The 17095-nt window shown below is 38.8% G+C and overlaps 3 protein-coding genes across 3 annotated transcripts in view; 1 reads left to right on the top strand and 2 right to left on the bottom strand.

Moving 5' to 3' along the window:
- kmt2e (lysine (K)-specific methyltransferase 2E) overlaps positions 1-3293 on the bottom strand; it is a 42913-nt gene extending 39620 nt beyond the window's left edge. The window contains 1 exon segment of the mRNA XM_088072658.1: positions 2935-3293. The gene's annotated coding sequence lies outside the window, so the exon portion shown is untranslated.
- Positions 3294-9518: 6225 nt separating this feature from the next.
- On the top strand, positions 9519-11070 carry ndufb2 (NADH:ubiquinone oxidoreductase subunit B2). The gene is made up of 4 exons (XM_042511692.2): positions 9519-9726; positions 9916-10060; positions 10754-10829; positions 10965-11070. The coding sequence occupies exons 1-3, from the start codon at positions 9641-9643 to the stop codon at positions 10826-10828; spliced, it is 306 nt and encodes a 101-aa protein (XP_042367626.1). The 5' UTR covers positions 9519-9640; the 3' UTR covers position 10829; positions 10965-11070.
- Positions 11071-11156: 86 nt separating this feature from the next.
- kdm7aa (lysine (K)-specific demethylase 7Aa) overlaps positions 11157-17095 on the bottom strand; it is a 32627-nt gene continuing 26688 nt past the window's right edge. The window contains exons 17-18 of the mRNA XM_042511691.2: positions 16554-16903; positions 11157-15402 (exon numbers count right to left, since the gene is read on the bottom strand). Of these exons, the coding sequence (XP_042367625.2) occupies positions 15314-15402; positions 16554-16903 (439 nt within the window). The 3' untranslated portion in view covers positions 11157-15313. The remainder of the gene's footprint in view (positions 15403-16553; positions 16904-17095) is intronic.

Genomic DNA, 17095 nt, shown 5'->3' with positions numbered 1-17095 from the left:
AAACCTCATAAAACATGAGCAATAGCATAAGCCGTGACGCATGTTACAGAGATACTACCAGTATATTATTCATTTTGGGAATAAGCACAACAGCATCAGTGATTGCAACTATGACAAGCCAAAAAAAAAAACCACAGTATTACCAAGATATGATGTTGATTATCTGATGTTAACGTCATGCCTAAACTCTATCTAGATCATTTTTTAATCCTATGTTGTACTGGGATGAGTTTGTATGATTTGGCATTGGGGAGGGACATTCAACCTTAAAGGCAATGTTCTGTGTTTATTTTTAATATCCTCAGTCAGAACCTCAAAACCCACAAGTGGGTTAGACAGTCATGTTTTCCTATAAAAATCTCCAAAATCGCATTGTTTATCACCCCCAGAAAATGTGAAATTGGGTTATTTATGATGGAAGGAGGGTCATGCATTTGGCCCCGGTCACTCAGGGAGACTCAGGGAAAAATATATGTAACTGGAGGGAGGACCGTAATATAAAAAAACAATGATGTCACATCCCAGCCACTCCCCCGACTCTGATAAATTAAGTACAGTCCCTTAGTAAAGGGGATTTCAGGGAGGTGATGTGTGGTAAAGGAGCAAGTGTGCACTATGTTTATTGCCACAGAGATGTGTTTGGGAACCGTTATGCTGTCAAAAAGCACATAAATGTATTTTACTGTGTTTTGCAGCGCTTGTGTCTAATGCTCTCTCATAATAAACCTCATGTCCCAAGAGCCAACATTACAACACGAAACACGAGCAATAGCATAAGCCGTGACGCATGTTACAGAGATACTATGTTATTCGTTTTGGGAATGAGCACAGCAGCGTCAGTGATTGCACTAAGACAGGCCAAAAAAACGCACGATTACCAAGGCATTGTTTAGATTATTTTACGTTTTTTGTTTTAAAACTCTCTTTAGATTTTTTTTTTTCCAAATCCTGTGTTGTGTAGTTGCTTCCCAGTGAGTATGTCGGCGCTGCAGTCAGTCCTGCCGATAGGGGTGTGGAGGGTACAACGTTGCTATTATGTTACCACAACACCCTGGTGCTGTCGCCATTTTCATAGCGCTTTTCTCAGGACGGCGAGACAATCGTGTGGCCAGGGGAGCCTCGCCATGGGAGGAAAATCCCCAAGAATGCATTCAATCGCCTCTTTCATACACTCTACCTTAAGTATCACTCTGTCGGTACAGTCTCTGTGTTGTTATCATTAGGGGTTTTTGTGATTTCGTCGACAGCAGAGCCAGTAAGCTAATCGGCTAGCAATTACGGCCAGCAACGGCCTCTGGAAATGTAGCAGGCTAAATGTAACGGAGAAGCACGAACCGAATTAAATCTGGCTGTTGTTTTAACAGTTGTGCAGAAAGAAGCAGCTTTTAACACAATAATACTGGGAATATCTGTTCGTTTTGGACCGTGAGTAGGGGCCAAAAATGGCTACAGAGCTAGCCAACGGGAGCTAACGGCATAATGCGCAGAGGGTTAAAGTTAGCAAGCTAGCGCCGACACGAAAGAAGTGGATTAATACTTGGCTCGTCACAGACAGGAAAGAGCGACAACATCAGCGTTGAGAGATGCGTGCTCGGGGGCAAACCAGCGCCGATTTCACTTAAATTTATTCCAGATCGGGTAAAGCAATTGCCACAGTGTAGTTCAGCATTGATGGGGTTGCCAATCCGAGATGGAGTTACAAATTGTATGACTGGGTGCCCAAATGGAGCACCCCCTCCCCCACGCTTGCAGCATTTGAACCCAATACACCCTGAATCTAAATTAAGTGATCGCGAAATGTACTTTTAAGTCCGATAACGGCAAAATAGTCGCCAGTTTGGTATTTGACATTGGGTCTATTCTTGATTGCGATAACTATGTTTCCATAAAAGCTCAGTCGCCTGTGAGATTACTGCGCAATGTAGCTAGGCATTTAAGCTATTTTAACAGCTGCTCTTGCTTTGAGTGGGGACATTACAGACTAAACATCTTCATATCACATGCATGTAAAAGAGCAGTGTTATCTGGCTTTATATGAAATTTCGCTGAACGGAAATAATGTCCCGTGCTCTGGTAAGCAGGGTGGGAGCCACCACGACAAATTCAAGTTTGTAACTAATGCTTAAAATGTTTTCATTCAGTGTTACAAACAAGTTAAAGAGGATGTGTTTAAAAAAAAAAAAAAAAAGAAGTGGCGCGTTTACTGACAGCTGCAAGGACTTTTTGGCTAATGTAAAGTAAATTAAGTGGTTAGAAATCAAGCGGGTCTATTAGGTCACATTATTTACACTAAAGCGGATGAAACCGTGCGCAATATGGCCCGCAGTGTCTCTGTGTCAAGCTAAACATAAAGTGAGTCCCCCCTCTGTTAAGTCAACGCGCGAATAATAATATTTTTAAGGATAAGTTCACTGCTGGCAATGTTGTTGACCGTGTATGCTGTAGCGGAGACATGTTAGGACAGCCATTAATCTAATTTTCGTCTTACCCATAATGTGTATGTGTCGGTGTGCAGGCTACTGTAACTATATGGCAAACAATTACATCGATCACTATAATATTTGTATGATACTGTACTTTGTATGACGTCTCGTGTATCGCCACACTATCAAAGAGGAGTCGGTCTGTGTCAAGCTAATTTGAGCTAGTAGCATGCGCTAGTTAGCAAGTGGTCTCCTGGCTGGCCAAGTTGACACTTATTGGGAACTTGCGTCATCCAGCTAGCGGTTTTTAAATTTCTTTCGAGGTAAATATGACGAAAAAACAAAACATTAACACACCATGGACTAACGGTGCTAGCTTGTTAGCTAAACTCAGCTGATACGTTAGCCAGCATCAGCATGATGTACCTAGCCAGCTAACTAAAGCCAACAATAGCCTTCCAGGTCAGATTTGTGTTCACCCTACAATAACCATTTAATACAGTTTACTCACCGCTTTATGTCCACTCTGGATGATCTGAATAGCGAATAAGGGGACCTGGGTAAGACCCCCGTCGCTTTCCACACAGCTTCCACAACCAAAACAATACTTCTGTCCACACACTGCGGATCCCTAGCAAAGCTTTAAAATGTTTGGATTTAAATGTGTCCTTTAAAGAGTCCTCTCCTGGGGGAAATCTATTGCTTCTTGTTCTACGAGGTGACCCGAATTTACCCCAGAAATCAATTCGAAACCGTTAAAACTGTGCCCTAGTCATCGGCGACTTTTAGAAATTAGATCCCCTCAAACCAGTCTCTTTTCCCTTTGCAAAAATGGCGGCCCTGCCAGGACTGCCTAGACTCCGCCTCCCCCACGAGCCCCCCTCCCTCCCCATCACTAAACCCGAGCCCCGCCCCCACACACTGCGGGGCTACACGCCCGCTTTCACAGGGGCACCGGGACCGAGCTCCGTGCGCGTTCACGACTGTGATTCCTCAAGACTCTGCTATTTCTGTCGGTAACGCTCCGGGTTTAACCCGTGCTGCACTCTTCAGACAGTAGCACTAAAACGAAGAATTAGTATGTCTATTGTTAATGGGGATATAAAACTAAAGATTTGTGATGTTGAAACTGAACGCGTTTTTGAGACGAAGTTTTTAGGGTTTGTGATTGATAACAAATTAATATGGAAACATTACATTGATTATACTAACAAAATTCAAATTCAGTGGTAATCCTGTGTACCATAAAACTTCTATTAACAGCCTGGTCTATTATTTGCTTAAATCAATTAACTCAACAGGCTGATATTTCGGACAGGCGTCTATATGGGACGGGCTTCTAATTTCTTTCAAAACTGTTCCCTAGCAAAGATGAAAATACAATCAAATTATTTTTTTAACCCTTTAAAACCAAGGAAAATTTGCTTTACTTTATTCAAAAACATGGAAAGAAGGTTTTGAGCAACAAAAGAAGAAATTAGCAATAAATTTGTGAAAAGTACAAAAACGATTACCCGAAAATTTGCTTTAAAAAATAAAGTGGAAAAAATTAGAAAGTTTAAAAAAAAAAAAAAAAACTTAAGCAAGACATGACCTGAAGAAAAGTTTAAAAATTCAAATAATTTTGTAAAATAATTTAAAATATATAAATATGAATATCATTTTTTCTATCACGTTTTTAAAAAATAGTTGTATACATCTAAAAATCTCTTTTTTCATCTCTCTTGTTTACTATAGTGGTAATACTGTCTACTTCAATGCTCATAAAATTAACTGAATGATTGAATTGTAAATAATCTTACCAAGCTAATGATGTGTGGAGCATGTCCATGTTGACAAAAGTTTAAACATATCAATATGCTGTATGCGTGATTTAAACAGCTAGCTAATTTTTAATTTTTTTTTTCTTTTCTTGGTTATCTACCAAAAAGTGTCCCACATTACCTGACTTCACCCGATATTAAATTCTAAGGCCCTGTCCATAATTTATTACTCACTTATATTTGCATATGTGTCTTATTGTGCTGATTTGTGGAGGTCAACCTTTAAAACAACAAATTCAGTAGTTTTACTACAAAAACGAGCCATATCATAAATAAGGCTAATTAACTGTTTTTAAAATCCAAAACAATTAAATCTAATTATCTGGTATTACTATAAAATGCAAATAATGTTCACTCACTCCCAGAATGTGCACAAATATCTTTTTTAGTAAAACACTAATATTATAGTAACATTTTACGTGTTAGGTGATAAATACACTTGCCAGAGTCTAATACTGTCTGTTTAATCAGTGTTAGAATTTAAAAAGTAGCCCATCAAACAAATCTTGCAGCACTTTGCAGTTGCACAATGTTTTGTGCTGGGTACACTAATGGTCGTGCAATCTGTCTGAACACCTCAAAGTGAAGTCAGCTGTGGAAATGTTTTCATCAGGAGGTTTTGTTTAAACTGTTGTTTCCCCTCCTGTTTCCTCCTCTTCTTCTCAGGGTGAAAAAGGGTATTCTGCCTCAAAATGAACCCACAAAGCCAGTTTATATTTCATTTAATCTCTACAATGCTTATGATTTATTATGTCTGGGTTTAGACATAAGCTACAGCTACAATTGTAAAAAGGTTTTCTTAATAGGCCCAGATTCTTTATTAATGCTGCCATGAGAGTGCTTGTAACTCTACCGAGATGTGGCTATTTTGGACCAAAACCCTTGATTTTACCACTTGCATGGCTGAAAAGGAGCACCTAAATCCGCTACCCAACGCAGTAGGAGGCAACTAAGCTGTTATGTAACCCCCTTACACAAGAGCAGCGTTTTGTATATTGAACTGATGTTAGGGAAGGGGTAGCCCTATGAAACACTGACCAATAAGATTGAATCACGGACAAAGAAAACACACCATACAGGGCCAGCACATTATTGAACGTGTCATAAATCACACACACTGACAAAAGCTTGCGAGTTTGCATGTTTCACACTGAGCTTGAAGTTTCATATGTCAAATGCAAATATCAGGATTATGGTGTGGGGATAAACAGATATTTTTATTTCTAACATTTTCAGAAACGTAAATTATTTATTGATCTCCGTGGGGGAAATTTTGGTGTGTTGAAGTTGCTCTGATGTAAAGCATAGAGAATTATAGACGCAGATATAAGAAGTATAAAAAAATATGTGCATCATACTTCAATTTTAATGCTAGTAAGAATAATATTTCAAAATATAGATAAATATAATGTGCTGAGAATGCAACGTGAGTAAAGAATATAAAAAACATGCTACAATACAACATATTGACTTGTGTATAAAATTAGAAATATAAATATGTATGATGCTACAATGTATAACACAATCTCTAGTAGGAATAAGAATACATATAAATATAAACAATATGTACACTACAATGTGTGAAACATGTTAAATATACATTCAAAGGGTTGGGAAGAATATTGAGCAGTTAATTAATTGTAGTAGTTGAATAATAATAATAATTATTATTATCATCATCATTATCACCATTATCTTCAATAAAAACAACAATACTACTACTACTAATGATGATAATACTACTACTACTAATAATAATAATAAGTTACTGTTTAGAAGTATTGTACATTATTGATATGGGTTGTGGGCCCATATTTCTTTGATTTTTATCTTATTTTAACTACTGTTTGATGCTGTAACATAATTGTGATCAATAAAGTTATCTGTCTATATAAACACTTCATTCACATCATTCAGGTTTTCAAACGTTTGAATTTACTGTCTATATACACTCACCAAAAAGCATCCCACATTACCTGACTTCACCTGATCTTAAATTCTAAAGCCCTGTCCATAATTTATTACACATTTATATTTGCATATATGTCTTATTGTGTGGATTTGTGGAGGTCAATCTTTAAAACAACAAATTCAGTAGTTTTACTACAAAAACGAGCCATATCATAAATAAGGCTAGTTACTATCACACCAGTTAACTGTTTAGAAGTATTGTACATTATTGATATGGGTTGTGGGCCCATATTTCTTTGATTTCTATCTTGTTTTAACTACTGTTTGATGCTGTAACATAATTGTGATCAATAAAGTTATCTATCTATATAAACTCACTTCATTCACATCATTCAGGTTGTCAAACGTTTAAATTTACTGTCTATATACACTCACAAAAATAAGAGCCAAATAAACTGGTTATTTGTGTCTTTTTATGCCTTTAACCATCAGCTAGCAGTAATTTTTGATTTATTTAACATCCAAACCACTGAACATACGCTGGGGTACGTTTGACACCGAAAAAATATATTTCTTGCATTTTTTCCGACAGCTTTATTGTTGTGGTTAATCTTTTTTTTACTGTCAAACCTCCAGAAATGTGTCTGTAGAAATCCCTTTGACATCATATGTAGAGAGAGGATGTTCTCATCGTTTCCATTTATTGACCCTCCCCCACCCTAGACCCGCATCCCCCCGCGCATGCGCACTCGCGATGGAACGCTGCAACGGCTGGTGCACGGGCACAGTCGGGTTGTTTGAAATAAGACGGAGGTTAAAGTAAACCGCACGAGCCACCGTCACGGGCTTCTAACGGAAAAATACTCTTTAACGGCTGTGGAGGACGACGCGATTAATGTTTTATTTTTTTCCGGAGAGGATGACATTTACGCGTGATCTTTGTTGTTCGTCGCGTTTCCGTTTCGCAGACGTCTTTTGTGTTGAGATATTGACGCGCAGTTGGTGCGAGGTTGAAAAAGACGTCGATGAAAATGGTTATTTTTGAGAAACGGTTGTGATGACATCATGCATCTAGTATTTGTGGGCGGGCTCTGAGCTGTGAGGGGAGAGGGGCGCAACTGGAGAGCAGCTACGACCAGGCGCCATTAGGTAACAATGTACCGTGTGTGTCTTTAATTTCGTTAAAAGCCTTCCCGGTGGGTAAAAGGTAGATACGTCGACATAATAGCGTGTAGTTTGCGCACAAAGTGGAAAATAGGCTATTTGCGTCGGGTGATAAAATGCGACTTCCTGTTGTTAAACGAAATTCGTTATCGTTGTCGGGAACAAGATGGCGTCGAGGATTTCTTTCTTGTCGTGCACGCTCGGGTCGCGCACTGATGGGCGGCGGCGCCGTGCGCGTTCTCGCGTTAATGTTATTATTTCCTGTTTTCACATCCTGAGAAGTTTTATTCACAACCGCAGCAGCAGACCGAGAGGTGACCTCAGTGCACATGTTTTTACATTTGTTTGTGGTCGTCTGAGCTGTACTAAACGACATTTTTCCATGTAAATATTTTTAAACAACTTATCACAGTTACATAAGCACTTAATTATCCTCTTGGCATTTTCATCGGTCTTGTAAAATGAATAAACTGTCATGTAAAACACAATAACCTTGTTTCTAACTGTTTCTGTAAACTTACGTTTCCTGTGTGTCTCTCAGACGCCTTTCATAAGCATTTTACCCTTTGAAACTTTAAGAAATTGGTTTGATTTTTTTTAAGTGAGAAGGCGAGGAAATATTTAACAAGACATGGCCAAAAATGTGGAAAATAAATCAATTTTAAAAAGTGAAGAAAATTACATGAAAACAAGCAAAAAAAAACAAAAAACAAAAACACAAGCACACAATGTCCTTTAAAATTACTGAAAATAAAAACGTATTTCTTTTATTTTTCTCCAACATACTTTTTAATTTGAAATTATTAGAACCGTAGATATATATTTTCTGGATATTTTTCCTAATTTTTGGATATTTTTAAAAATAGTCCTCCCCTCTTTAAAAAAGATAGGTTCTTTTCTTGTCACTTTCAATAATTTATTGCAATTTTTGGTACATTTGCCAAAGTGGTAATTGCATTTTCACCCCATCTTTCACAAAGAAATCACTTTGTTCTGGTCTCAAAGGGTCAAATAGCTTGTGAGAGGCATCTGAGAGAAATGCAAGGAGTGATGCTGCTCCAAGTTTTAAAGGGTTAAGAGCAAAGGTAAAAACATTAAAAATAGTAAATAACATTTTTTAAAAAAAAAAGCCAAATTCCTTGTATGTATAGCCTGCACATACTTAGCCAATAAAGCCGATTTTTATTCTGATAACATCATCTGGCAGAGTTCACTCTTACCAGCTTTGTTTTAGCTTTTGACCCCATCTAGTGGGCCTTTGCAGGCAAAACGCACAAATGTAAAGGCTATATGCCTCTCCCCTTTTCATTGATTTCTGTTTATTTGTACTGCGGAAGTTACTACACTGAGTTAATGATACAATTGAATAAGAAAAAAAAATGTATCTGTAATTTATGTTTCTGTTATGCGTCCTTGCTCTAAATTGTGCACATATTTAAAGATTTTCTTGCCCCAATGGAATATCAGCAAATAAATGCCAAAAGCAGAAATAGTGATGAGGAATCATTTAGACCAATGCCTAAAAAATAACCCCCCCAAAACAGGACCTGTGCATTGTAACTATGCTTCAGGTGCACAAGAAGTTTTCAGATCCTTTAACTATTAAAAAACAAAAGCAACATCATTGAAAATACTCATCACAGGTAAAAGTTCTGCATTTGTATCCCAATGATAAAGTAGCCTATTGGTATTATCAGCTAAACTCACTTAAAGTGCACTCAAAGTATCAAAAATAAGTACCCATTATGCCAATGTTTGCATTATATATATGTATATATATATATATATGTGTGTGTGTGTGTGTGTGTGTGTGTGTGTGTGTGTGTGTGTGTGTGCATTAATGTGTATGTTGTAGTTCTTTAAGGGTTTACTAATTGTAACTACTATTACTTTTACATACTTTCGGTTAATTTACAGTAATGCATCATATTCTATAAATAAAGTTGTCTGAATTTGAGGATCATCATACTTTTACATGAAGAAATGAACCTAATTCTTCAGTTTATCAGAAAAAAATAAATACGCAAATAAATAAATAAATAAATAAATAAATAAATAAATATCTCACCCACCATAATAACGGCCTTTCTTCGGGAGAACAGCAGAGGGCGCTATGTCTTTTAAAACGCTACTTTCGTTCAGCCAATCAGCGCAGAGGAACAACGGACGTGGTCACTTTCTGTCCAATCACAGCTGTCGTTGTTTGGAGGTCGTTTATTGACGAGGGGAGAAGGTGACTCCTCGACAAGCCGAATAACAATCCACGCAAATTTAACGAAAAAACCCCAAAGAAGACGGTTGTTTTCGGAATAAGCAGCCATGTCTTCTTTGGGAAGAGCGCTGGGAGTCCTCCGGACCGGGACTCGGCTCCTGAGACGCGGAACACAACAAATAACGACCCGAAAGTGAGTACCGTCAAACCCGCTAGCATGTTAGCTCCTGACGTTAGCTTTAAAAAACGGCTCACAAACACGACTGTAAACTGAAAACAGCGAGCTTTTCTACACCCAGACCACCACACGCGTTAATCCGAGACCCCGCACCGTCCAATGTTGACTTTAACTGATAAAAAGTGGTTGTTTCTGATGTCGCAGGGCCAGCGGTGGACCTCACATCGAGCCTCAGTACAGACAGTATCCGCAGTTAACGAGCAAACAGAAAATTGAGTCTGAAATCCTGAGCGGTGCCATGTGGTTCTGGATCCTGTGGCACTGCTGGCACGATCCCGATGCCGTACTGGTAAGTTTACATGTCTTAGAGTGTAGTTTTTTGCTGCTATTATTTATTGTATGTGAAAACCTATTTGGAAAACACCAACTGGACCTAAACTGAAGTGCAGTTTACCATAATGTGACATTATTTTCCATCTGCAAATGTAATTTTTTCAAACTGTTTGGTTTGTGTCCTGTGTTTTACTATTTATATTGTTCTTTTTGCTCTGTTTATAGTTTTGTGTCTTATTACTATTTATCTTATATTATCTCTCTTTGGCCCACTGAATGTGAATCCAGGGCAATGTTGTAAAAGAGCTTAATGCTCAGTCATTTTTTTCTCTGAATAAACAATAGTTGATTATGAGTTTACAGGTTATTATATATACTTTTAAACCTTATTTGCACTGAGCATGACTAATGCAGGTGTGTGCAGAGTGATGGAAATAATATATCAACCAAAGTGTATTAAAGTTAATCGCAATTTTAATTAAGCATTTATTTTTTCTTCAACTTAAATATTTATACTTGACTATATTCCTGACCTAGATTTTAAAATACAAACTATAATGTACAGATAAATAATGATGTAAGTTTATGGAGACAGATAAGACTATATTGATCCCTTATTGAATTTCGTAGTTGACAATCCTGACAGGATCATATCTGTTAATTTAGGATGTAAAATGTTTGAAATTTAAGGTCAATATCTCCTCTGTAGGGTCACTTCCCCTGGCCTGATGCCTCTCAATGGACAGACGAGGAGCTCGGAGTCCCAGCAGATGACGAGGAATAAGGTGATTTGTTAAGATTATTAGATTTGATCAAAAAATAGGGAAAAATGTCCATAAAAGTGGCTACTGTCTGCATATTGTTGGTTTTGTTGTTTAACTGTTTAAACATAATCTTGTTTTTGTTGTTTGTTTTTGTAGACGGCCATGAGGGATTTGAGCTGCTGGACAAGTCTTTGTGAAAATCTTCAGGATATTGTCAAAGTCATTGTTGTACATAAATAAAATTATCTTTAAATCTGTTAAACTGTTGCCTTTTTAAGTGTAACCGCAGTATAAACATAGTATGTTTCCAGCTCGTGGGTTAGTTTGGGCTCGATAAAGACAAGTGCGTTATTTCATTAGTTTTATTTACACGCAATTTTTGAAATGCAGAAACAAAATGCAACGCATTAACAGTGTCACAGTTAGCCAGTGTTTGTATATTTTAAATCATAAGCCATTTAAATCTGGAAAAAACCATTGCAAGAACCAACGCACATAACACAAATGCCGAGAGAGCTGCATTTAAAAGCAAAAAGGGACAGATTCTGTACGATGAATATTACAGCTTATAACAAACCCTGCCTGCGGGCCAGCTTGTGTTTTGACATGCAAAGAGTTCAAAAGGTCAAAGTGTAGTGTAAGAAAAAAGGGGAGGAAATCAGTCTGGCAATGTGATTAACACTAATTTAGTAAGTCGGTTCTTTGTGTTAGGGATTATGTGAAACACCTCACCAGGGCTGGATGATTGATCACACAGTCACTCGCAGGTCATGTGCACTTCAAGTCAACCTGAGCAAAGCTTTCAAAGTCTCACGCTGTTCAAAGAGTGGTCTTAAAGCTACTTGGCAACAGTTAGCCTGGGTGTAATGTCTTTAAGAGTCAACCTAACAAGGATGTTTAACACTGAGCTGAACATGTGTCAAAGGAAAACACACGAAATGACCATTTGTATATCAGTCATTTGCACCGTTTTACCTTGAATTCTTCATTTTTCTAACATGCCTCCACGGTTAACAAAGAATCATGAAAGCAGGGAAACTCTCCATGCATTGAAGTCATCGGGTCTGCGTTTAACAGCAAACTATATCAGTATGTGTTTACAAACTCAAATAACTTTATCCAGTCGTATGCTACAAACTTCTCAAACTCGCAGCCCTTTCTGAAGGGAAACTGAAACTTATCGATGCTCACTTCGATCCAAACTCACTTACCTCGCTGAACACTGGAGCTGCTGTTATTCCAGAAAAGAGGTTCAACAAACTCTGAGTCCAACTCTGCACTCTGAACAGCTGATCTGAATCACTTCAATCAGCTCCGAGTATGTTCACCCCGACTTCAGTGTGCACTCGATAAAAAGCCATCATCAGAAAATAAAGTGGCCGTCACGTTACATTAGTTATATTACGTGGAAGGTTATTCACAGAGATTACATAATTTAATAATATAATTACTTTTCCAAAATTGTCAGTCAAGTTCTGACTATTTTTTGAGGCCTAGAAAATGTGATTGTGAAATTCCATGACTTTAGGTTTGCACAGATAAGTTTCACCTCCGGGTCAGTTTTTAATAGCAACTTTTTAGTGAAAATGCTTGTGTTTGGGAAGCATACGACCGGATAAATGGGACTTGGATTTTACTGCATGAGTTATGTTATTAAACATGTTACCAAATCAATCAATAAATCAACATGTTTGCAGTTTTCCATGGAAGCATGCAAAAAAAAAAAGTTTTCTTCAAGAATTCAAGGTAAAACAACACTTATGGTTGCACAAATGGTCATTTTGGGAGTTAAGTCTAACTCTAAGAAGCAGTGTGGGGGGGCAAATTCATGTCAACAGAAGTAGTGAAGCCTAAAAAGTAAAACGACTGACTGGTTAAAGCACAGCGCATCATTACAACTTGAAAAACCACGACCATGAAGTAATTTGAGCAATGGAAAAAAAAAAATCCAAAAAAAACGACCTCAGCAGCTCCAGAGCGGGAGGTGAATTTTAAAGTCTTGAGCGAGCGCTGAGGACTCCTGTCTGCATCCATGACGTGGCTGGTGGTTAATCGAAGGTTATGTCCATGGCATCGTTCCCTGAGAGTGAAGAACTGCGCACCCCAAGCAAAACACACATCTCACAACAGCATCGTAGTAATTTAAAAAAAAAAAGAAAAAGAAAAACCCCACTCATCCCATTGACAAACGTTCTTCCGAATGCATCGACCACAGTGGCTCAGAATACTTTTTTTTTTTTTGCTAAATGATAACTGGCACTAGTTGAAGAAGCTCAGGTGTAAATATGGAAGTTTCTCAACCTAACCTAGTTTCTATTCGCACATAGCCCAACACCTCTGGCTACAGGGAGAAGAGGAAACCAGAAAAGACAAGAATCAACACAGGATCTATTCAACTGGGAAGGAAAAAGGGGGAGTTGTGACAGAATAGAAGGTAATAAAAGATTCTGTAGGTAAATTGCTACTCAACAGATGATGATCACATGAACTCTAAAACACCCACATTTACAAAAAAGTATGCGTTAAAGATAAAAAAAAAAAAGGGAAAAAAATGAACCCCATTAAAAGGAAAACAGCCCTCAGAATAGCTCAGGCTTCAGGGTCAAAATATAATAAAATCATTATCTCTTTCATTAATAAATACATCATTCAGAATCCATAAAAATAACACATTAAAAAAATCAACAACGTAGACAAATAAATTAAGCATGCGAGTCATTTCTCGTCTTTTTCAGATCGAGCAAACGACTCGTTAATTCCTATTTGAAACAAATTCAGAGAGGCAGCACTTTGAGCGGCCGAAAAAAATCGCTCTGAAATGGCGCAGATCTGTGAGTTTAATTTGAACTTAAGTCTGTAAAGCACCTTTTTGGATCCATCCTTTTTTTAAAAAAAAATCTGGGGCCAAGTCGTGAGAGCTGCAGGCTGAGCAAAGTACTGCGGACGTCCGTCTCCCTGGCAACGCCTCCCAGCTCCTCCTGAGGGATCCCTGGGCGTTCCCACGCCAAACGAGATATATAACGATATATAAAATCTCTCCAGCGCCTCCAATTGGTTGGTTGTCATTCTGTGACGTTTTCGCCGGTCCGTGACCGCAGCGCAGGCGGAGCTCTTCACGAGTTTATTTTTCCTCAGCTGCAGTTTGTGGAGTTCAAACCGTTGGGTGGATGATTGATCTGTCGATCCCGTCAGAGCTGATCAGATAAGAGTGATGGATGAGAGGAGCTGCAGAGGCAACTTAATGCACGTTATTATGTTTCACTTGGACTAATTTTCTGCTGCTCTGTCTGTGCCCACAGTACGCTCTGCGCTCCAATAGTGTGGTGCACAGTATACATAATCCAAGGACTCTCCGAATGAACGGTGCAGCTCCAGATATGTAACGTCAACACGTGGCGGCAGATGTTTCAATCACGGCGGACCACCACGGATAAAATAATGTGTGGGAAGCCCTGAATTGGTAAATCGAGAGCTCTGCCTCCTGGCTCAGCTCCCGGTCCAGCACGCCGACATCGCACCAAACCCGTCCATCTCACCTCCAGTTGTGAACAAGAGCCCGAGATACTTAAACTCCTTTGCTTGAGGCAGTTTCTCCAAACGCAGAGGGAACGGAGAATCGCGTCCTCAAGATTTGGAGCTATCGACCCGTCGCGACTTCAATTCTGCAAACTCATTCAGATTCTTCTACAAACTGAGGAATTGGGCGAAGAATGCACCAAAGTGCTGCCTCTCTCATTTTCCTCTCTCCTCAAAGTCATTATTGCTGGTGTGATTGAGATAAAGGAGGGGCTGGAAGGGACAAGCATGAGTGGAGAAAAGTACAAACAATAAGCACCATTTTGAAATCTCAGTTCATCGCGTCCTCCTTAGCACCTCGTTTCCCCCCTCAGAGCCAGAGGAAAAAAAAAAAAAAGACCCTGCAAGAGATATACAGCTCCGTTTCATCTGCTCCTCCGTCCTGTTCAGTTCGTCTCAGACAGCCGTGAAGCGAGTGAAGCTTGTGCGGAGTGGAGGGTGCGTTCAGCAGAGAGAGGAAATACTAAAAATGTGATGCAGATGATCTTGGCATCAGAACTGGCTCCCCGGCAAAGCGAGCGTTTTCTGTTTGTTTGGTAGACCTACATCTCATTTGTCCTTTCGAATGCCCGCAGGAGCTTCAGTCCACCTTTCCCTGCAGCAGAAAAATTCATAACATGCTTGTCCCTCTCTGCTTCCCGTAGCTCCTTTCTGTTTTTGTTCTTAGTGTGCTTGTGGTGAAGCCGTGCACTTGCTTATTTCAAATCCGATACCCTGTCTCCTAAGCATGCACAGTGAGCGTGTTTTACGTGTCAAGATTCGATACGTTTCGGTAGTCTCCAGGCAGTGTGTTCGTTTTTTTTTTTTCTTCTTCTCTCTATTTTTACAGCACAAAAGTGTCTGGTAACAAATACACCAATGGTTCTTTTTTTTCTTCTTCTTCAAGAATACGCCCCCACGTGTCATTTTGCTTTTGAAGATTTGGAGTGTTACACAAAGACGCGATTGTGTCTGTTGAGTTTCAGGATCTTACCCAGTCTCTGCTTGGCTGTGGCCATTCCTTTTTTGGGCCGCTTGCCTGCAGAAAAAAGAGACAAAGGAGAACAGCCTCAGAGGGAAGCATACAAAGGATTAAATGTCGACAATGAATGTTAACTCTTGCTGTAAATAATAATTACTTGGTGTAAAACCTGTCGCATATTTTATGTCTGTCTACAAAATAGTAAAAGATAGCCAACACAATTTACTAAAGCACACGTTCACATATTCAAATGTCTTATTTTGATGTTTTATTTTTATTTTTATTAACAGTCCAAACCCCCAAAAGATTGTTTACTGATAAAACATTCAGAATTTAGAGGCTGTAACCAGTGAATTTCAGGCCTGTTTGCTTAAAATGATAAAAAATATTACCAGGACTGTGCAAATAAAAATATTCCTTCAAGTGACTAATCGATAAATCAGCTAGCCATTGTAGCTATAACTGTTACTGTATGTCCACACAATAAACTTGGCTTTAAACATTTCACATCTGTCGAAGTATTTGTCGTAAAAATATATTTACTTTAAAATCACATTTCTACATACTTGTTATGGTTGTAAATTGAATTTATTATTTTTTAGAATTTTTATGTTATTTTTCTTTTGAATTATTTCTTTTTATATTTATTGATTTTATTTTATTCATTTTTTATTTTTTATAATTATATTTATTTTTACACATTAATAGGGTCATATAGGTATGTATGCTCAATTAATGTGTTACTACTGTTAATTTATCCAATTAATTTTAATTAATTATACATCAGTACCTCTCTCAGTCCTTTCTGCATGTCACATAATTTTCTTTTCATCAGTTTTTCTTTGCCTTTTCTATTAGTTTATCAAATTTCTCCTCCAGATGTGTTTTTTTCTGGTTTGAATTATAACTGTTCAACAGAAAGTTCAGTTACCACTTATCAGTTTTTACCTTTGTAAAATTAAAACCTATCGAAAAACTTGACTCTATGAATATACAAACACTGGAGACACGCGATGTCTTCAGCCTCACACTCACATTTGTTGCACATTTGCCCACAAATGGCTTCCAGACCTGTTTAGATTTCACAAACGATGCTCGAGCATATACGACTTCAACTCAGATGAGCACTACGAAACCGTCCCAGTCAAACTCTGCACATGCATCATTCTGCACATCGCTCACAAGAAGTAAAGATCTGATTTCCAAACCTTTCGTGGCCTGATTGCTGATGGGCGGGGGGTTGGGGGCGTGCCTCTTTGAGGGGTGCAGCGGTGGAGACATTGAGGGGTCACAGTACTGGTAGTCTGGGCTGGGCAGCCCCTGATTGTCCCAGGCCTCGCTGCTGTTGCCCTGGCTGTCCATCGGACTCTTGTCCCCCTGCAGTCTGTGCTGGTGCTGCGCCTCCTCCCTCCGCTCCAGCGGCGAGCACTGGCCGGAGCCCGACCACCAGGACTCCCGGGATGAGGCCACCTTCTCCGTCTTGGAGGAGCACAGCAGACCAGCCATAGACAGCATCCCCTGAATGGCCTCTTCTGTGCTGGGTGAGGTAGGACGTTCTCTGCAGGAAGAAGACGCAACGTGATTATTAACTACCTCTCAGTGAACATAAAAATAATATGCGTGAGCAATTTTTAACACAAAAGTAACTTTACAACTGTACATGTAAAACACAAATCTAATGTAACTAATGTTAAATAATAATAATATGTTTGAGCTTTGAGGGGTGCCACGATGGGACAACCTCTGCTTG

The sequence above is a fragment of the Plectropomus leopardus genome, chromosome 22 (assembly GCF_026936395.1).
Source record: "Plectropomus leopardus strain MGB_pleo_1.0 chromosome 22, ASM2693639v1, whole genome shotgun sequence".
NCBI lineage: Eukaryota > Metazoa > Chordata > Actinopteri > Perciformes > Serranidae > Plectropomus > Plectropomus leopardus.
This window is presented reverse-complemented; position numbering and strand designations above follow the sequence as displayed.